At 30.2% G+C, this 23,917-nt stretch overlaps 2 protein-coding genes across 3 annotated transcripts; both read right to left on the bottom strand.

Moving 5' to 3' along the window:
• LOC109353291 lies at positions 7,167-9,396 on the bottom strand. The gene is made up of 2 exons (XM_019595507.1): positions 9,186-9,396; positions 7,167-8,826 (listed from the first exon to the last, which is right to left on the bottom strand). Exon 2 carries the CDS (start codon positions 8,763-8,765, stop codon positions 7,521-7,523), a length of 1,245 nt encoding a protein of 414 aa, XP_019451052.1. The 5' UTR covers positions 8,766-8,826; positions 9,186-9,396; the 3' UTR covers positions 7,167-7,520.
• On the bottom strand, positions 14,818-17,935 carry LOC109354989 (inositol polyphosphate multikinase beta-like). Of its 2 annotated transcripts, none has more exons than XM_019597856.1 (2): positions 17,814-17,935; positions 14,818-16,068 (listed from the first exon to the last, which is right to left on the bottom strand). In XM_019597856.1, exons 1-2 carry the CDS (start codon positions 17,918-17,920, stop codon positions 15,156-15,158), a joined length of 1,020 nt encoding a protein of 339 aa, XP_019453401.1. In that variant the 5' UTR covers positions 17,921-17,935; the 3' UTR covers positions 14,818-15,155. The 2 variants fall into 2 exon arrangements, with proteins under 2 accessions (XP_019453401.1, XP_019453402.1); XM_019597857.1 differs by lacking the exon at positions 17,814-17,935 and adding an exon at positions 16,251-16,341.

Here is a 23,917-nt window from a genome sequence, read left to right as displayed (position 1 = left end):
ATATATATATATATTTAAAAGTTGACTTTAATTTAAATTTTAGTATATTTTTAATTTTTATAAACAAAAGGGTGTATAGTCAATGTTGAATCCTATTACAGTCACTTATTTTTAAATTTTAAACAAACAACCAGTATACAACCAATATCAATGATAAGGCAGGGAATAAAATATTTCATAACAGTATATATATATAATTAAAAGGTATCTTTAATTTAAATTTTAGTGGATTTTTTCTTTTTATAAACAAAAGGAATATAGTTTGAATCCTAGGTTGTATAATCACTTATTTGTAAATTTTAAAAAATCAAACATGGAAGAAAAAAAATATGACTATATATATAGTTAAAATTTATCTTTAATTTAAATTTTAGTTGATTTTTTCCTTTTATAAACAAAAAGTAAAGGTTGTATAGTCAATGTTGAATCCTACTCTTATCAATTTTTTTGGTATAATCTGCTCATCATATGGGTAAGGAGCTAATCACTTTTAAGGTGTATAGCTACTCCTTTCAACAAGTATTGTCAATTTGGACGAAACTATCATTATCTTGCCTAAAAATATGCTACCAGATGAAAAATAATAATTTAAGGGTTCTGTTCGGCAAAATTAGTTCGTAAATGTAAGTTTATAATTGCGAATGTAGGTGGAAGTTTGTTGTTGTGTAGGTAACTTATTAAACTAGAGTTGTTTGATAAAACTAGATGAAATTTAGAATATGTAAAAAGTAAATACAATATTTATTTACTAATTTAAATAATTAAATAGAGATAATTAAAAGTTAAAATTTTAATTTTAATATTTCTTTGGGGTTGTAGTCAATATTTTTATTCTAAAAATGCAATTAAGTGGCATAAATTTATAGCTTTTTCCATAATTAACATTATACATCATAAAAAAAATATTGCATGAAAAACATTTATATACCCGTGTATCAATCAAATGCAATAATAATTTATATATCACAAAAAATTCAATTATAAAATAGTTTATAAATAAATTGATTTTTAGTTGGGGTAACTAATGTTAACTTTAAATTTTGAAGGATAAATTTAATAATTAAATTATTGAAAGTTATTTTTTTTTATTGAACACTATTTTAAGTAGCTTTTTGAAAAGAATATTTTAAATGCTATAAACTCAATTTTTAAAAACTATAAACTTCTTTAATTTTTATTTACCGAACAACTCTAATAACTTATTAAATGACTCAAAAACTATAAGTTACCTTAAAATAAAGCTACAAACTCAAAAGTTAAGTTTGACTATCTCAGAAAGTGTTTTCTTAATAGTACTCCTTGATTAATCATTTATTAAAAAACAATGTATATACTAATAGTGTAAGAGTTTTATATATTGTCATTGTATCGTCAACTATTCATTTTTCAATTATTATTAACTATTAAATAAAATAATACAAATAAATGGTGGATGATACATTAAGTGTATATAAATCTTTACACTATTGATACATAAATATTAAACTCTCATAATATTTGGATGAAATTTGACTTCACACCTTGGTAGAATTTGAGTTAAAACTTGAGAGTGTGTTTGTTTGAGATGATTTTTCATAAAATTATATTTTAAACTAACCATTTACAAGGCATATAGATGTCTTTGGATAAGATTTTATCAATAGTTAAATCATAAAATAATCAATTTTATCACTTTAATCGGAATCTACTTTTAGTTTCTGATTAACATTGATAAATTTTCATGTAAGAAACAATTATTTCGATTTTAACTAGATCCAAATTTACACCCAAATATATCAATTTTAATCAATTTGTTATGGAATCTTAAAGTCACTTTCTTTTTTATCTTAAAGATAAAGTTACGCGAATATAAATAAATATATACAAGAGAGAGATATGCATGGTATAAGGATTTTAAATACTTCAATATATTATTCACCTTTTATTTTTAATCATCATTCATTTTTTTAAATAATTTACTAAGTGTATATAAATATAAATATGTACGGTCATATCAATAACATGCATTGCCACATAATTCAGTTCATGATTTTTGGGGTATAAATATTCATGATTATGATATGGCACTGTTGATAAAGTGCATGAGTCAATACATAGAATCACGAAAACATCTACACCAATCATATGGTCTGCTATCCTGTAATGACAACATGCGTGGCATTAATAATGTTGTTGACATATATAAAACAAACACTGAACAGCAGAATAAAGTGACTGTCTCTACACCCTAATGACTTGTCATGAGTCATGACTCATAATGGGACCACTACCCTACATTATTGATTATTAGAAAAATGTTACACCAACACCGTATTTTTAAGTATCAATAAAAGATGTAAAAATAAGAGAGATAAAAAGAGAATAGGGAGAAATAATTTATTGTGTAATGTGGTAAGTATAAGTGAGAATGTAAAAGAAAATTTGTAAGGATATAAAGATTATGATTATTGTGATAACAAAAAAAAAAGATTAAGATTATTATGATATAGAAGAATGTTTGTACTAAATTTTTATTATTATATCATCTACCTATTAGATTTTATATTTAGTGATTATTGACTTTTAAAAAATATAATATCAGTCTCATACTTATATGATGGTGTCCAGGAGTATTAGACCTATATCAAGTGGTTGCTTCTCCCACTATTAGATTTATGTCCTAAATTTATCTACCTAAGAGTGAACATGCAAAACTGGTTCTAATTAGGGATGAAAAAATAAGGTATGCAATAAATAAATTGTGGGTGGAAACTGATATAATGATATATACTTTGTGGTACTCATTTATTTATAAATTATTTTTAGTTAAATATTTTTACATGTGTATATATTATATTTTTATTTATAATTATATATTATTTATATTATTACAATAAATTTTAGTTATTGAAATATAATCATAAATTTAATGTGTATATAACTTTTATTATTCTTATAATAATATTATATATATAATTATAAACTTACAAATTTGTTGAATACTTGCCCATGTCTGTTATCCACACAAATATCTATAAATAATATATGTCTGGACACCAAAAAACATATTCCCTATTTACCTCAACTTCTAACATATTCCACTTCTCATATTTGAGACCCAAAATTTGAAGAAAAAACAATAAGCAACCAAAATTTTCAATATAAAGAGTAACTCTCATAAAACAATTAACCCGTAATCATCATAAATGCATGTCTATTTGTTTCATAATCTTCCAAAAAGATATCCACCATATTTGAACAAAATTGTATCGCCATCCATTACATAGACACCTCCTCTCTAATAGTATTTTATATCCCTCTAAATTGGAAACATTCCATTCCCAATCATATGAGGGGAAAAGCAAAAATAATAAATATGGTAATAATTTGTAAGTCAGACTATTAAGTGTATTTGATTATTCAGGAAAAAGAAAAATTAAAAAATATATCACAAAAAATTAAATTTGAAATCTACTACTTAAATATTATACACAATATCATTCTATTATATGTTTTTTGGGTACATATTCTATTTTATGTTTAAATTAATATTAATTTAAACCATTTAATTAATTACTACAACCATATTAAAGTCTTTTTTTCTGAATGGCGAATAATTAAAATATTAAAAAACAATAAAGTAAATATTTAAATATTATTAATGTTAGGTATCAGTGGCAGAAAACATCTAGAAGGGGTTGAATAAGTGTGGCAGAGCTCAAATTCCACTTTTTCGTTTTTACACACTTGCTGAAAAATGTTGAGTTAATCGATTAACCAGTGGGCTTAATCGATTAACTCACAACAAAAACAGAATGATCAGATCAGCAACTTGCACAGTTATTAACCAACACGCAGGCAGATATACAACAGATATTTTTATGCAATATTAACAAGGACACAGCAAGGTATAAGCATGCAAAATATCAGCTTCAAAATCGAATTAAAACATCTTGAAATATAAAAGAGAAAGGGATAGAAAAGATTGCGCAATGATTTTATCCTGGTTCGTTTTGCTGTCAACTGCAAAACTACATCCAATCATCCCCTCTGATCTGAGAGATTTTTTCTTCTACACTATAGAACACAATGTATGTTACACACGCTTCTAATTACAAGACTCGAACGCTCCTTTCTTGGAACCCAAAGAACTTCGTCACCCTTGGTTTGACCTTTCCAAAACCGCCTCCCAAGAAAACCTTTCTTACCGCGATTCGGCCTCAGTCAATGTATCGCTCTTTATCCCAAGACTTCCAAGTCTTTGTGTGAAGAATACCTTACCTAACTGCAGCTAGGATTTTCCCAATCCTTGAATTACAATGCCGAGTTATGAATGAGTACTTAATACTCGAATATTACAACAAAGATCAAAGACTAAAACCTAAGCAAGAACTCACAAGATTTCCTAGTCTAATATGAATGTACATGCATGAGGTTTATGAAAATATGCAATCATAAAAAAACTATCTCCTTTTCTTTCCAAGAAACACAAGAATGATGCAAGAAAGCTTTTTAAAGAACATGCAATTATGAATATGAAAACTAAAGCCTTAGTATGATCTAATCTTTCTTCTAATGCAACACTCTCTAATAGTTTCTAACAATGATGATCAATTCTCTTTTCTCTGTGTTTTTCACTCTTAGTCATTTCTGCAATTTGCCAGAATTTATACAAAACAGATTTTGCCTCTAAAAACAGTTTTTGTAGTTATGCAGTTGAAACAGCAGAAAACAGACACGTTAATCGATTAAGTCACCACGTTAATCGATTAACCAGCATATTAAAACACATGATTCAAAGGGCAAACTACTCATATGTTATGCTTAACTCCTATACACGTTTTAGCAATTATATTATGCCTAATATGCACATATAACATGTAAGATATGCATGAACATATAATAAACTAGATGACTTCTCATTTTAGTGGATTAATTACTTTATTAAGTCTTGTGAAACTCACACATAGGTTTACCTAACCTAGACTCAATATCTATGACAAGCATCTTAGACTTCTAAAAAGATAATAAAGAATTATAACTTAAGTTTAATAAGTCACCACTTGAGTCTTTGACATGTTGATTGTTGAGTTATCTTCAAACTTTAATTAACTCTTTGTCTTCATCCCATCATAGGCAAAACATTGTTAATGCAATCTTTGATAGTTTGCACTTTCAATTAATTCATACCATCATAATTAAAGTTTAATAAAAAAATAATTAATAACTAATACTTAAAAAATTAAATAGTGAGGAGGTGATTTGGTTGGCAAAATAGGGTGATACAAATAACACCCACCAATAAACAATGAATCATTGTAAATATCTATTGAAATGTCCGATTTTATATATATATATAAGTAAGACATATTTTATTTAACATTACATTTCGTTTTTTAATTAAATTTTCAAAACTACTATTTTCTTCTCTAAATTTTGTTTCACTGTTGCATCAAAACAATGATTATTTCATCCTCCTCTTCACCATCCATTTTCATGTTTCATTGAACCCAATCTGACTAGGGCCGCATCATTCGTCCCAAATAAGGAAACTAAGGATGGAACATCTCTCTCATATTTACATAATAATTCCCAGCTTTTTTACGCTTACTTTAATATATATGTGTGTCAATTTAACTATTTATAGACATTATCACTTTATTTTATTAACTTTATTTAAAAATCATCATGATTAAATATGAATTTTGGGTGATATACCGACAATGTAAAGATTATTATTTTTTAATTGTAGAGTGTAATATCTATGCATTATTAACTAAAGTTTTACATAGTCTAATTTCACTTGCATTACTATTACTTTTATTTAAAAGTCAACAATAATGATTAAATATAAACGGCAGATGATACAGTAGCAAGTAACAATATAAAAACTTGTTACTCCTTTCGGTACATACATCCGTTTCTCCTCATTGTACCTAAGCTTACATCATTTTTTCACACAAATATTATGACATTGCCACCATACAAATGTGAGAGATGTTTGCTCGTAGGTAACGTGCAAGGAGCATTTTTCAAGCATAATATATACCTTTGATTTACTAATTACTCGTGTCTAACACCTCTTTAGTTACATCTAATCTTATTACCTATAATGGTGAAGAGGTGCTCAACTTGCCAATTTTGTTACATATCTTACAAACACTATACTAGGTAAGAATTTTTTACATTTACAATACATCATCTTCCGTTAATGTACTTAACTATCATTGACTCTTAAATAATGTCCATACATAAATACTAAATTCATAAATATGTACTTAACTTTCAATAGTATGGACTCTAATTTTGTTGTGGTGGGTTAATGATGGATAGACAAAACTAGTTAACCGTTGGAGTTTGGAAAGTTGAGAAATGTCTTGTGGGAACTGGGAAGACATGAAGAATATGGAATTTGACTCAGTGACATTGCCACAAGAGCTAGACTAAGTAATGATAGGGAAGCATTTTCTGAACACAAAAATAAAGTTCATTAGACAATGAAGGAATCTAGAAAGCAGGGCAAACATTCCTCGTCATTAGTATATTTGTTCGCGGTAGTTGTACCCTCGAGAGTTCTATTACTAGTACTAATGTACTATAGTACATCTGAGGATTCTTAATTGGTTAGTTTAAATTAAATAGGCCCGGAACCGAGGAGCATGCCAACCTACACCAAGGTATCATTGGTGCAGATAAAATAGAAGAATCTTAAGAAAAAATGATGTCTATAACATCCACATTCAACTCTACAGAATAAAGAGAACTATTCTACAAGAAATGATAATGCAAGAGCAGTTGCCAATAATACATTACAGTACGTTCAATGAACCAAGTAACAACCAAAAAGAACAATCTTGTGTACCTACGCTAGAGTATGAGTGGCACTTAAAAGCTGACCCTAACCTTGTCGTCTGCCAATTAAGCAATGACCACACAATCAGCATTAATGAGGCACAGGAAAGGTCGAGGTTAAGGTTGACCGACGGTTCCGAACTAGATATTCAGAAGACCAAAATCTCTAACAAGGATATTTAAGAATATGAGAGGGCATAGGTTGATGACCTACTATGTGCTTAAATGTAAAGGAGAGTGTTGCAGACAATACAAACACTAATATAAGATCCTCAAGGGCAGAGAAAGACACCCCCTCCACATATTACAAATAATTGGGCGAAAGTATACATTAATGATTTTCTGTAAATCTCCTCATCTGTCGAATAAAAATTCGCCAAAATGATGGTTCACTTTGTCAAAGTGCTTATATAAAATGGAAACTAGCTGATTCCACATATCAATGCCTCATTTTGCCATGTGAGCAGTGAACATGGGCTCAGTAATGACAAGGCCTAAAAACAATAAAAATTTAAGAACTTGACCAAAACCAAAATGTACATATTTTCAGGGATAAAGAACATTTCAGCCTACGTTTTAGACCACGAAACTGATAATTTTGTATAACAAACAATTTGGAGTATGCATTTAATGATATAAACTGGGAAACTTCTGTCTATGTGATCTATATGTCCTTACATAAAGGATCTTCATCTTAACCTTCTTCTTCTGCGCTCACTTGAATCTTGTCTTGAAGCATCAGTTCTTCTTCTACTGTAAGATGAAGAAGGGTCAGACGACCTAATCTGTAAGCTACCATTGATTGCCTGAATTCTCGGGCCTATAACAGCAGTTGTGTCATTATTCCTATTTAAAAGAGAAGCTGCAGCTGCGACATTGGTTGCAGTAACAATTTGAGCACGAAACCCTGGAAGGCTTGAAGCAGGAACACTAAAAGTTGAACCTCTATTAAGAGCACCAGGACCTAACTGTGTGTTCCTTCCTGTGTGGTGACCATGAATATATGATTCAAGGTCGTCAACTATTCTGTCAGCGGTATTCAATGCAGAGTTTAATGCATATTCAAGGGACGCTCCTTGCATCAATAACCTTGAAATTGCATGAGAATGAGTGTGTTGAGTATTGATTGCCTGCAGGCGAGGTTGAGCTGGCAAAACATTATTTCTTCCAGTTGGATTATTGAGACCTGGCATAACTCGCTCTCCTAATCCACCAATGAGGTTATTATACCGCTGAACATTTCGGATTATAGAAGGAGGTGCTCCTTGGCTTATAAGTCGCTGCCTAACACTCTCAACTCTAGGTGCACGAGGTCGAGGAGGAACTCTCAAACCATTTTCAGTTAACTCTAACTGAGAATTGCTCCCATCGCTAGCATTGCCATAAATTGGAATAATGCCATTATCAGTGACCTCTCCTTTACAAACAGGGCATTCCTTTGCATTTGGATAAGCGTACGACAACTGATAGAAGCACGCCCAACAAAACAAGTGACCACAGCAGGTCACAACAGGATCTCTTGCCGTGTCCAAGCATATATTGCAATCAAAATAGTTCCCGGTTCTGCCATCTACCACATCTCTTTCAACACCCAACGCTTTAGCTACTAAATAGGCACCCTTACCTTCATGCCCTTTCGCACTTTCAACTATTCCTTCTTCAACTTCCTGGTTCTCTTCCCTTCCTTCTTCGTCTTGAAAGTCATCAGCTGCTGTTGTGACATCTGCTGTAAAGTTGGTAATTTGAATCGGATTGTGAACCGGGGGCCACATGTGACGCTCCCTAGCTCGGAAAGTCACTGCTTCAAGGTGTCGAATACGATCATATATAGGTCCATTGTCAGATTCTAGTTCATCCAATAAAGAATCCAGTTCAATCTCTGAAGTAGTACTAATCGTGTCCAATGGCTCTCTATTCAAATCAAGCTCCATCATACAAACCTTGAGTTATGTTCTTAGGTTTATCCCATTAACATGTTTCACATGTATGAAGATCCTAAAACAAATTATAAAATATAAAAAATTAGATAACCATTGATTTAAATAAAATACATATAAAAAATACTTAAACATTCATAAGAGCATCATGATCAAAAGTAATATGCCAATGGATTTAAATAAAACAAATAAATATACTATAAGTCTATAAAATTCATAAAACAACCAAAATCAAAGATATATCTACAATTTTAAATTGCACTTATTCTTAAACAAGAGTAAATTTTGAACCAAACCCAGAATTTGTTGAGCTAAAAAAACAGAAAAAACAGCTGAATCATAACAGAAAAACATGCAAAGAAACTCCAATTGAATAAAATAAAGAAATGAAACTAACTAGGAAGGGTGAAGAATTACCATTCAGGTGACGAAGAATCGTGTGGAAAGAAAGAAGGTTAAGGAAATGAACGATAAGAAACGTTGTTGGATTTGGAGAGGACAAGTTCTTACGCCAATGGCAGTTATATATGAAATTGTTTGAGTCACGAAAGAATGAAAATGGTGTGTTCTTGTAGGGATGAGAAAATACAGACACCGTTTCGCAAGGGGAAAGGTTCTTTGTATTCAGATTTTGTTTTAATGTTTTATTATCATTTATGCTTTATTTGGATTTTTTTAATAGCAAACAACTTTTTTTTAAAAATTGAAAACTTGAACTATTTTAGGAAAAAATCGTAATGGATTTTTTTGATAAAGAAAATTACATTTTAGGTTTTATATAATATAACGGGAAAATATTAGGTAAAGTTTATAGGTGAGACAAGGAAGAAATCCAATTTTCTTAAATAACGTCTCAAATTGAGGTAGTTTGAATGAATAATAAAAGAAGAGGGAATCCACTTACTTCAAGTGTAAGATATTTCATATTTTAATCATATTCTAGGAAAATTTAATTGTTTAGATTTATTACTAATTTAAATCATTGGACTTTCTTAGTATTGATCGATAAGATGTGAAATAAGTTTTTTAAACTTACTCTTGGAGAAAGTAATATATTTCTCATAAAAAATATATTTTGAGTTATTAATTATTACTAATTTTCTTAGAATTATTTTCTGATTTTCTAAAAATACTTCAATTAACTATTGTTTATTAATATTTATATTCTTTATTAAATTTTAATTTCTTGCATTTTTAGATTTATCATTTCAATATTTCCTTTTAAAAAACTAACTTATATTCATGAACAAAGTCTAACTCATTCAATAAGATAAAGTGAGTTTTTTAAACACAATCACAGGTTTGATTTCTTCATAGGGTTGAGAAATAATGTTCAGTTATGTAGAAAAATTCATTTCATGATCCTATATACACTTCAAAACAGGTTAACTTTAATTGTCAATTTGGAGACAACTTTCATACACAAAAAAATACATACATAGTTAAATGTTATTCACATGGCAAGTCTCTATATATTTGAATTTTTTAATAGCAATTATTTTTTAAAAATTAGACATTTAAAAGTTAAAGAAAATCTCTTTTATGTATTAATTGTAAATCATCATTCTTAAATTGAGTAATTATAGAAGTTGTTGAAACATAGCAATAATAGAAATCAGCTTTAATTCAATTTTATTATATTATAGCTTTCATTTTCTATTTCTTTAATATAAAATATTTGAATAACATATTGAAAACATTTAAAAAAATAATGATGAATCCTAAACATTCTTCTAAAAAAGAAAATAAAATTTGTCACTCACAAAAAGTGCAATGTCAATTTTATGTGAGTAGAATGTGAGTTATATTATTATTTTATTCTTATTAAGATTTTTAGATTAATTCACTAAGAGGGTAGAGTATTCTTTTCAAAATAGTGAAAGATAAGCATCAAGTAAAAATATGTATTAATAAAATAATAGTGAATAGCATATGCACCCTCAATATGAAAAGTGAAATAATTTTGTGATACTATCAATGTATCTTATTATCTAAAGTTTAAAGCAAAACAATTTCCGACGATTTTATTTTTATTTTTATACTTCATATGCATATGGATCCCAAATATTAAAAAATAGCACAAAAAAACTAAAATCCAAAAGAATGGGAAAAATAATTTATTAAAATAAATTTTAGTTTCTTTTTTAACATAAAATGACATCATATTTAATTATTAATTGATATATAATTTTTAGTAGAAAAGATAATTTTAATTAATCTTTTATTGTATTTTCACTTAGTTCACATTAGTTTGATGTCTTGGGCATATTGTATATTAAAATGACTCGTAGAAGGTAGAATACATGTTATGAGAGATAACCAATGCCTAGTCGTGTGTGTGATGTCATGGATTGAATAAAGGCAAAATTATTCATTAAAGCAAGAAACACGACTTAAGAATAGGAATACCACAAGTGTGTTTTATCCATATAAGATCGGAATAATTGAAGCCAAAGTTTCATATAGAGAAGCATGATTTAGTCATGCTACACACCATGACCATATTTCAAGGAGAGAGGAATTACCATGACATATACTCTTTTAAGGACTTAAGTCTAATTATAACCTAAGTATTTATGATTGATTGGAATTCGAAGTTAAGAAGTTTAAAAAGAGAAGTGAGTGAAGATTTGATTAGAAAATAGAATATTGAATTCTTATTTCACATCACTTATAAATAGAGATCATAAAGACGAAAGACACAGTTCAAACTTCAAAGACAAAAGGCATAAGACAAAGGCATAGATATAATACATTTTATTTTTATTTCCTCTTATTCTTCCGTTGATTTCTCTCCATGCTTGAATTCATGTTGACTATTGCTTGTATTCTAAAAGTGGACTCGTGATAAATACTGGATTGTTTCTATCTTTTATCGAGTGTTATGATCCACTTACTAGTGTGTTTATGTAAATTTGATAACCACCTATTTACTTCCCATAGTTGTATTGGGATGAACATAGAGTAGAACTTAAATATTATATCTATAATAAATGAACTCAAGGCCTAATTCATAAGATTAGTCTTGTCCCTTGATGATTGTATGGATTATCATAAAGCCCAAGTAATAAGTTTAGTTGTGTGGAGTTATCATAGGAGTAGAAGTTAAGTTCAACTGAATACGATTTATATATCTCAAGAATAAAAACACTATCTAGTTTTATCTAATTCACATTCATAATTTAATTTTTGATATACATGTGTGAGGTCAATTATATATATATATATATATATATATATGCATTTCCAAAATACAATATATACACAATATATATTTAATTACAAGCATTAAGCTTAAACTTAATATATATAGCTTAACTTCAATCCTTATTTATGTGTTTTAAAAAAGAATTGAAAACAACAAGTATAGTATTTAAAAATCTCAAATATAGAGGAGCATATTTGATCAAACCATAATTATATATATAACATATATGCAGATATTCATATTGCATAATACTCCAATGTATAAGAAATACATATTGCTCACATATAATATATATATATATACCTTTTACATTTCTTATGATGTAGAAGGTAGAGATAACAAAATTATTTACAATTCACCAAAATTTAAGACAACTAAATTCATCTAAATTCATGCGTTAGAGCTAATATATATAAATTGATATAATTCAATATATAACTTTAGTGAAATTCATCCATTGTATCCAATGGAAATATCCATTTAGATAAATATTAAATCCATCAAAAAATAAACTCCCACAAACAATATTGTTTGGTTTTTTATTTCATTCATTATCTTAACTCTTACTTTCTTTTGGTGCTTCTTACTCCCACTTTGTTTTTTATTAATTAATTTGAGATCAATTATAGGACATGTGGACATAATTAATAATGATATATCAATTTAGAAGAATAATGATATATCATTTTACATTGTAAAAAATGATATATATATATATATATATATATATATAAACTAATTATTAATAAATAAAATATTATTTTGTAACAAATATTACATTTCTTATGATGTAGAAGGTAGAGATAACAAAATTATTCACAATCCACCAAAATTTAAGACAACTAAATTCATCTAAATTCATGGTTAGAGCTAATGTATATAAATTGATATAATCCAATATATAACTTTAGTGAAATTCATCCATTGTATCCAATGGAAATATCCATTTAGATAAATATTAAATCCATCAAAAAATAAACTCCCACAAACAATATTGTTTGGTTTTTTATTTCATTCATTATCTTAACTCTTACTTTATTGTGTTGCTTCTTACTCCCACTTTATTTTTTATTAATTAATTTGAGATCAATTATATGACATGTGGACATAGTTAATATTAAAAGTTTGTTCTTAAATACATAACATACATAAATATGTTATAATTTTTACACATAGAACTTGTTACATGTTTGTAAAATATTGCAATTTTTTAAAAGTTCAAAAGTCAGTTTCTAAAAAGTGTCTATTTTTGTACTACCAAGGATATCTATTTATTTTTTGATAAGAAACTAATTCATTTTGGGATGTGTGACTATCCCTCTCAACAAGTGTTTCTCACATGAATCGAACTCTAAACCATTTAGCCATTCTAAAGATCTAGCATAATCCTACATCCTAGACCAATGCCTTATAGGTTTTTAAAAAAGTGTTTGTTAACAAAAAAAAAACACTTTTTAAAAAAAAATGATTTTTAAAAATAAAACGCTTGATTGAAATAGTAGTTTTTTAATAGGATGATTTTCCTCAAAAATAATTTTAGTTTCAATTAAAAAATGAAATATATTAGATATTCATCAAACCCATTAAAATAGATTCATGGATGGATTAAAATTCATCATATAAGTTTGAATAATCTAAAATATAATCTAATTGATTTATATGAATTGATGGATGTCTTTTCTTCGCTTATGATTCAAATCCAAATCCATCAATTTGTCACCCATGGTAGAAAGATATATAGTAAATTACATCGATACTTCTTGAGTTTTAGAGAAATTACAAAAAATATCTATCTCCTTTTGTACTTACATCAACTAACCTTATTTATGTACATATATTATACTAACTACTCCACATGAAAAATAAGTATTCATCTTTTATCTTTTAAACAAAAAATGAGTTATTAAGTTAAACAAAATATGTTATATCATAGAGATAAGCGAAATAGTATAAGAGTCAATGTCTCTTCATTATTTTTTGTTAATTACAAAATGCATTAATAATTTTAATGATATATTATTTAAATCACTCTTATACTATACATTGTAATGAACCAAAATAATGAAAACATATTAACTCATATACTATTTGATTTTCTCTTCATAATATACTATATTTTGTTTAACCTAATAACATCAATCATCTTTTTTCTTTAAAAGAATACACTTCCCATCAAAGTATATAAATTACACGGTTGGTGTAGGTATAGAAAAGAGATGAATAATTTATATAATTTAAAATCAGGGGATATGGATATAATTTACTCAATGATATATTATTTTTCTTTTAATAAACATAACAGTCGAAAAAACAAACAGAAAAACCAATTTATGCTTTATGTTGATTGAGCTTTTATATAAGTGTGAATTTATATTAACTTATAAAAATATCTTATAATCAAAAGCTTCGATGAAAGTATGGTCATTGACTTAAAAAATAATTGTTTCCAAACCTGTACTGGTTAACCTAGAAAGAGCAAATAATCATCAGAGATTCTATACAATGGCCCAATCAAACTTATAGCATTGATGCTAACAAGAACGAAATACAGTTTATTAACTAATCTGTTGCAAATTTGTTCAGTGGAATAGAAACAGTAGACAAAAGACTCAGAATAGAATGAAAATTCACTTCACTCTTTTCTATGTATAGTTGCAATTTTATCCATGCTCCCATACAAACAAGGGAAGAAAAACAAAACACAGCTGAAAGAGGCTATGAATACATTAAAAATTGCCACATAGTTCCCCATTACTTTTCAACCAAACCATCACTAAGTTAATATAAAAATGAACAGGGAAAACAGATAATAATTAAGAATAGTTGAAAAGGGACCTCCAATAATAAACATTTGACTAAGTATGGCATAAGAAATCACAAAGTGATTAAAATATTTAGCTACAGTTGATGAAAAAATCTTGGAAGGGCTTATAGATTTCTTCATACTATATGACAAATTATAGGAAGCTTCAAGTCATTAGTCCAAAAGAAATTACAACATGAAGACATAAAATGTCTACCACATAAAAAACATTCTGATTTTGCAATTCACTAGCAAGACAAGAAAAGTAACAAAGAGAAACAGCAACAGTAACAGTCAATCAAAGATCTGAATTTGGACATAAACAAAGTCAGCATATGATTGGAATTCGAAAATCGTTCATGGAACCGAAGTAGTCTTAGTGTTCATATTTGGTACCATTATTATTAGAAATGCAGTTCTCATCATCCGGACTAGCTATGATATCTGAAATGAACTTAATCAAAGAACAGAGTCCCCCCAAAAAGTTATGATCAATAGCACCTTCCGCATCCACCACATGCGCAAAATCAACGAGTTTAACAACAGCACCACCCGAACTCTTTCCATTCAGCAAGGACTCCTTATCATACAACATGAGAACAGAGCAAGAGTAAAAATGAAAAATAGTTTGAACCTCAAACCACTTCTTCAGCTCCAACAACTGCTCCAAAACTCCATTAGATCCACCAAAAACCTTCTCCACAAAAGCACGATCCGGGCATGCAGCCGCGTCCTCCGAAGGCATATTACTAGAAACAAACTTACTCAAAAGCAACTTCACATCCTCAGCAGACAAATTCTGAAGAAACTTCCTATCAGGCTGCCAGGACAAATCATCCTCATTCGCCACCGACCCGACTAATTTCAAACCCGAAACCCTAAACCCTAAAGTAATGCTCGATGTGACTCTATCCTTATCCAAACACTTCTTAATATACTCCTCAGAAGCTTGAGGGTACCAAGTTCTGGATCCAATTTTAACATCCATAACAGAAGGATTAGGGTAACATGAAGCAACATCTTCTAAAACAAGGTGAGGGTGTAATCCAGAACCATCAGAAGCATTCACAATCTTAGTGCCATGAAAAATTGGAAAGTATTTGAGAATCGATTTGGGAACCCTAGGTTCAGAATTGAAAGATTCGTAAAACGAAACCTCATTGGAACCTCGATCGTCGTTTTGAAGAGGCTTGTAGAAGTTTCCAGAATCATCTATTAGAGGGCCTAGGATTCCATCTATGGCTTTGTGTCCTGCAACTTGGTGGTTTGGGATCTTAAGCATTTTTTTGCTATAGATTATGGAAAAGGAAAATGAGATCAGATTAAAGTGCAAATAATATATTTTATTTTATCTTAAAGGGGTGAAAGGGATTTGTTATATAAATAAAGAGATGAATAATAAAAGAGTGAATGTATAGAAGAGAAAAGATCCGATGAGAAAAGGTAGTGATAGAAATGAAAGAAAGGTTACCAAGGAAATGAGAAAAACCTGCTCCAACACTGCCCCCAGAGAAGGTGATGTTTGGAAGATGAGGATGAGAAGATTGTGACCAGTGACCCTTTGTAAGGACACTGAAGATAAGGGTAAACTTGGAATTTTACTTTTACCTTTTGGAACTTTTACGCCTAGTATATTAGATTTGGTGTCACTAACAAGTTAGAATATTGCAAATATGTAATCGAGTCGAATCAGAGTTCAGCTCAGTTTAGTTCGATAAAGATTGGTTCAACTTGAAACTCTATTCGAGTTCGACACGAGTTATTTTTTTAGCTCGAGTTTGACTCGGTTAAAGTTCGCGAACTATTCAGCTCAGTTCGAATTGGTTCATTAACTCAAATAATTATTATTTTTAATAAAAAAAAATTTAAACTTACTCCACATTCTAGCAATGGTTTCAACTAGTAAGTATATCTAAAATCTAATGGTTTCAACTAGTAAGTAGATCTAAATTATTAGGTCTAGGATGAAGAGTAAGTTTAATAAACTTAGTAAGTAGATCCCTACTCTTAATATTATATCATTCACCACATTTTGTTATTATTTATTCTTAAAAAAATATATTAATGAATGATGAATTAGTATATATAAATCTTTAAACTGGATTCCCATAATTTAAATTGATGAATTGTTACTAAATTGAACTAATTTAATCAATTATTCATGAATTTAAGTCCTTAAAGAAATTCAGATTCTCTATGTCATATTTCTTTTGTCAAATACCTAGATATATTAATATAATATTCCTTGAGAAATTAATTACGTGTTATTTATTATTGGGCACAATTGGTGTAAAGACAATTTGGGTTCCCTTAAAAGATGTAGGTTGATATATCTATACTATATATAAATCCAAAACATATTATAACTACATATATGACATAATTATCACTTACCTATTTTGCCCTTATAATTAATAATTATTACAATATTTTTTTATACAATAAAAATATAAATAGAAGTTAGAGGAAGTTACATCCACTAAATATATCAAATTACCAATGCATTTTTTTATATTTTATCAAAAAATTATAATATCATCTACAAAAAAATGATTATAATTCTCTAAAATAAAATATATAAAAATTAAATGTTCAATACTAAAAAATAAAATGGGGTCGACATATATAGAGTGACTGCCGACACGTTAGTACGAATAAAGAAGAAAACAATATTAGGCCCACTTAAACTAGTGGTATTATCTAGAAAATAATTTTCCACATTCCGAATAAGAGATTATGTGGTCATTAAGAACTTATAACTCATAAAGAAAATATTCTAAGCAACCCAAAAATATTCTAAGCATCAAAAAAAATGTAACTAAAAATATTAATTACGTTTGCATTATTGGTTGAGAATTGACTCAGTAAGTTTCACGGGATATTGGTTGAGAATCGAGATATGAGGAATCCAAAAACAAAACAGTACATTTCTATAAAAAAAACCGAATACATCACTTTAGGAAGGTAGTGAATGTGTATGGAAGAGAAAGATTCTATGAGAAAAAGGGTGTGATAGAAATGAAAGAAAGGTTACCTAGGAAATGAGAAGAAACTGCTCCACCAATGCCCCAAGAGAAGATGAGGATGAGAAGATAGAGACCAGTGACCCTTTGTAAGGACACTAAAGATAAGGTTAAACATGAAATTTTACTTTTACTTTTTAGAACTTTTAGCATAGTATATTTGATTTGATGTCTCTAACAAGTTAGAAGGCATCCCATAAACGTGAATGTGAGGATCATATACTAATCAGTTTTATATATTGTTATTATATTGTTCATTATTCATGTTTTATTATTATTGACTTTTGAAAAATAAATACTAATGAATATGCATAAATGTTAGGTTTGGGCTCCTTCTTATGTGAAGAAATCTCAATTGGGTAAAGCCTACTTCTCTCACTTAATCTAATTGGTAGGAGTTAGATGAGGCAAGGGGTGTGCAATAAATTTAGGTAAAAAAAGAAGCATTAAAAAAGTGAGAGAAAAGTTGAAAGAACTCAAACCACAAGAACTCATAGCAATTGTGAGAGATTTGCGATTGCGTCTTCGTTCACTGTTGGATCAGGCTGAAATTTGGACAGTAGGTTCACAACTTTTGGTACTTCATTCTAAACGGTTGGATCGGTGAGAAGTCATCCGAGGTGGTAGAAAACGAGCCAAAATAATGGTTGTTTTCTGGTTTTTTCTACAACTTTGTGTTCTCGTTTTCAAGCTTGTTGCTCTATTGTATGCTGTATTATTGAGCATGTTTTATGCTGTATTTTGAAGACCCTCTTATATTCAGATTTTGATCATATGAAGCTTGATTGACTGACTTGTGCCTGTGGTTTTTACTTCTCACATTGGAAAGGTTTTCCACATTAAAATTCTAGTATCCCTTGTGTGTTTTTAGTTACTCCATTATTTGTTATTGCTCATCATATATTCTAGCAAGTTGGGGAAATTATTGTCCACTGTATATACTTTGTTAGAGATTTCCTTGTTATTGTGTTGAATTTCTCATCAGAGTGGCATCAGAGCTCTTTGGGTTTGAGGTTATTTGACTTGCTTGAATGATGGAGACAAATACACATATAATGATATGTTTGAATGACACTAACTATCACTTGTGGAAAGGAAAAATGAAAGATTTATTATTTGTAAAGAATTTGCATATTCATGTATTTGTTACTGAGAAGCTAGAGTCCAAGTCTGATGAGGATTGGAGTTTTCAACATCAACAAGTTTGTGATTTTATTCGACGATATGTAGAAGACAATGTCTATAATCACATTGACAAATGAGAAAAATGTAAAATCTTTATGGAAGAAAATTGAATCCTTATATGCTTCTAAATCAGGGAATAATAAATTATACTTGTTGAATTCCTTGATGAATTTGAGGTACAAGGAATGAGCTTCTATTTCAGATCACTTGAATGATTTTCAAGGGGGTCCTCGATCAATTATCAAGAATGGGTATCAAGTTTGATGATGAAGTATTGAGACCATGACTATTGAATACTCTACTAGATTCTTGATAAATATTTCAAGTTTCAATTACAAATTAAGCCCTTCATGGTATTATCTCTTTGGAGAGTATAAAATGAAGTATTTTTAACGAGGAGATGAGAAGGAAGACACATGGTACTTCATCTCATTTTGAGGTGTTTGTCACTGGAAACAGAGGGAGAAGTCATAGAAAGGGACCAAAAGGTGATAGGGAAAAGAGAAGAAGTAAGTCCAAGTCCAGATACAAGAATGTGGAGTGTCACTATTGTCACAAAGCAGGTCACATATAGAAGAATTATTTTCAATGGAAACGGAGAACAAAGACAAGAAGGGCAAGCAGAATAAAAACAATCATGGTGATGATGATCGTGTTACTACTGCCACATGTGATGATCTTATTATTCTTCATTATAGTGATTCAGTTAATCTTGTATCATATGAGAGTATGTGGATAATTGATAATGGTGCAACACTGCATGTTACACCAAGGAAAGAATTCTTCACATCTTACACTTCTGGTGATTTTGGAGTGTTGAAGATGGATAATGATGGCGTGTCAAAGATAGTTGATATTGGTGAAATTTGATTGCATACCAACATGAGAGTGCAATTGTTGCTAATAGGGGTTAAACATGCTCTAAATGTTCGTTTCAATTTAATCTCTGTGCATATGCTTGATGATTAGTGGTTATGATAATCACTTTGATTCTGGAAAACGGAAACTCACTAGAGGTAACTTGGTTGTGGCCAGAGGGGAGAAATTTCTAAAATGTATTGGAAAAAAGCATTGGTTGCTAAAGAAAGTGTGGATGTCATGGATATGGAGGCTTCTTCGTGGCACTGCAGTTTTAGTCATATCATTGAAAAAGAGTTGAATTGTTTAGCCAAAAATGATGTACTTTCAGGTAGAGATGGCAAAATGGGCCGCCCGACCCGTTTAGCCCATGCCAACAATAATTCAAGCGGACGTGGGCATGCCCGCATTGGCTTAACAGACAAAATTCAATGCACTGCCCATTTTAAAATGAGCAAATAGGATTGCGAACGGCCTGCAGACATTATTGAATAATTAAAAAATAAAAAAATCATATTATAAATAAAATAAAGTAGTTGAAGATAAAAAATTAATAAAAACTTTGATGTTTTATATGAAGTTGAATAAATCACATTATATTACAAATTTTTTAGGGACCAAAAATCACATTACATTATAACTTATATGAAAATTTCTTAATTTTTCCTTAAATTATGTTTGTGGGCCGCCCACGTTGCCCATTGGAAATTCCAGTGGGCTTTGCGGGCAAAATGGACAGGGCGAAACAGGCAAATAGACAAATGGGCTAACGGGCTTGCGGACGGCCTGCAGACATTGTTGAATAATTAAAAAAATTAAAAATTCATATAATAAATAAAATAAGGTAGTTGAAGATAAAAAATTAACAAAATATTTGATATTTTATATGAAGTTGAACAAATCACATTATATTACAAATTTTTTAGGGACCAAAAATCACATTACATCATAACTTATATGAAAAATTCTTAATTTTTCCTTAAATTATGTTTGTGTGCCGCCCACGTTGCCCATTGGAAATTCCAGCGCTTGTAGACAATGCTTGTTTTGCCTATTGGCAAGAATGTCAGGTATGAGCATTTGCGAGTCTTCGGTTGCAAGACATTTGTGCATGTTCTAAAGAATGAAGCGTCCAAGTTGGATGCGAAGACAAAGCAATGCATCTTTATCAGTTATGGTGAAGATGAATTTGGCTATAGATTGTATGATCTTGTTGAGATAAAGGTTGTTAGAAGCTGTGATGTGAAGTTCATGAAAGATCAAACCATTGAAGATATTGATAAGATGAAGAAGACTACACACGAGGAAGATAATAGATTGTCTGATATTGATCCATTTTGGATGCCTGTACATGATTTGAATACAGTTGAGAATAACATTCAAAATGGTGAGCAACATGATTATGTTGATGATCAACAGTTTGGAGATGGGTTAGATATTCCTATTGATATTGGTGAAGATGAACATGAGATGTCACGAGATGAGAATCTTGGCGATGCTTTTGAACCACCTCAAGTTCAACTTCAGATGCCTAATGTTAAGTGCCAAATTGTTAAGGAAATTCATATGCTTTTGGGGCACTTAGTGCATATTTATGATGTAACTGTGTAAAATTCCTGATAACTTAGTAATCATGTCATGTGTAGGAAATTTTATGTGTTTATGTTGTTTCGGGATAAGATTTAAGAAAAAAGGAGAAAAAGATGAAGATTGGTACTTCTGAGCACCACAAGCCTCTCCCAAGCAAGGAGAGGGTCGCCCAAGCCACAAATAGGAGAAAAATCACTAGAAATCACTGTTGTCGCTCGCCCAAGCGACAATTGGAGCAAAAAAAGGACCTGATGTCCTGCCTGGTCCTCGCCTCAGCGAAGGATCCTCGCCCAAGCGAGATGCTCAGGTCTGAAAGCCTCTTATTTACTCGCCCAAGCGAGAATCTCTAGCTTGGGCGAGGGCTTGGAAGTTGGAACTGCTATTGGCGGTTTTTGGAAGTCAGTGGGGATTTATTTACTTTTCAAAATAATTTTGGCACAAAAATAGAGAGAAGGGCATGGAGATTAGGATAGAAATCGTGGAAATGATTCTACTTTGCATTATTCCTTGTATATTTTCATGATTTGAGTGTTGTAATAGCGAGAAGGAGCGATTAGACCTTACTGTGGGATTCGAAATGTAATTTTCTAACCTTTGCACTCCTAGATTTGATTCCATTGTAATTGTTATTTGATTTTGGGAAGTTCATCCCGTTCTTAATGCATGAATTTAATTTGCTACTAATTTCTTGTTCTTGGGTTCGAGTTTAATTGGGAAGTTAAACTTGATACTAAACCTGGATCATCTTCCTTCATACATCGTTGCTCTAGGAATGAAAAATGATGCATGAATTGCTTTTACATGGAACTTAATGCTGGTTAATCGGTCAAATATCCAAGGAATTGGTATTTTAGCAATTATCTAAGGACTTTACACTCAAGGGATTAATGTGAATGATTTGAATGATATGTGCATCTGAATCAGTAATTTCACAATTCACTTGGAATTGAATCCATGGATGTAATTGGGAAAAAAATATGCATTTCGATCCCAATTTACTTTACTAATTTTTAGGTCAATTTATGATTTTTCACAATTAAACACAATTTTTTATAAAAACATCATCGTAAATATATACTCAATGCATTCTAGTAGGAAGTAGTATAAATCCACTCTGTTCCCTGAGGACGATATCCCAATACTTTACCGGATTTTACTACTTGGATGATACGGTGCGCTTGCCGTTCCACAAATATCTAACACCTAATAGGTAGAGGAAACCACCTACTAAGTACCCTTCAGATGACTATATTGTTGTGACAGATGGAGGAGAACCTGGATATTATCATTAGGCCAGGGAGAATGAAGAAAAGAAGAAGTGGTTGGATGCAATGTAAGAGGAAATGAAGTCCTTACATGATAATCACACTTGTGATTTGGTCAAATTGCCAAAATGGAAGAAGGTTTTGGAAAACATGTGGATTTACATGGTGAAGCAAGGAAATAATTCTACATCTCCAAGGTATAAAGCCAAATTGGTGGTTTAAGGTTTCAGACAGAGAAAGTGTGTTGATTTCATTGAGATTTTTTCTCTTGTGGTGAAGATGTCATCCATTAGAATTATATTGAGTTTGGCTGATACTCTTGATTTAGAGGTAGAGCAAATGGATTTAAAAACTACTTTCCTTCATGGTGATTTGAAGGAAGAGATTTATATGAAACAACCTGATGTTTTCTTGTTGAAGAGAAAGAAGACTATGTGTGTAGGTTGAGAAAGTGTCTATATGGTTTAAAGCAGACTCCACGACAATGGTAGAAGTTTGAGTCTATTATGTGTGAGCAAAGCTACAAGAAGACTACTTCTTATCATTGTGTCTTCATTAGAAATTTTGTTGATGGTGATTTCATCATCCTGTTATTGTATGTTGACGACATGCTTATTGTTGGGGAAAAAATTCTATGATTGACAAGTTAAAGAAGCAATTAGGCAAGTCATTTGCCATTAAAGACATAGGAGCTGCTAACCAGATTCTTGGTATAAGAATCATGCAAGATAGACAAGAAAAGAAACTTTGGCTGTCACAGGAACACTATATTATGAGAGTGTTACAGAAGTTCCAGATGGAAAATGCTAAGACGGTAAGCACTCATCTTCTACTCATTTTAAGTTAAGTGCTAAATAGTATCCTTCAAATGAAGATGAAAAATCAGATATGCAACAGGTTCTTTATGCATCTGCTGTGGGAAGTTTGATGTATGTAATGGTGTGTACAAGACCAGATATTGCACATGTTGTTGGTACAGTTAGTAGATTTCTTTTAAATCCAGGTAGAGAGCATTGGAATGTTGTGAAATGGATTTTGAGCTATCTTTGTGGTACTGCTAGTGTGAGGCTTTGTTTTGGAGGTGATAAACCTACTCTTGTGGGCTATACTTATTCTGATATGGTTGGAGACATTGATTCCAGAAAGTCCACTTACAGTTACTTGATTAAGTTTGCAGGTGGAGTTGTAGCATGACAATCTAGGTTGCAAAAGTGCAT

This window comes from Lupinus angustifolius, chromosome LG08 (assembly GCF_001865875.1).
Source record: "Lupinus angustifolius cultivar Tanjil chromosome LG08, LupAngTanjil_v1.0, whole genome shotgun sequence".
Lineage (NCBI taxonomy): Eukaryota > Viridiplantae > Streptophyta > Magnoliopsida > Fabales > Fabaceae > Lupinus > Lupinus angustifolius.
Note: the sequence above shows the minus strand (reverse complement) of the source record. Positions and strands in the feature narration are given on the sequence as shown.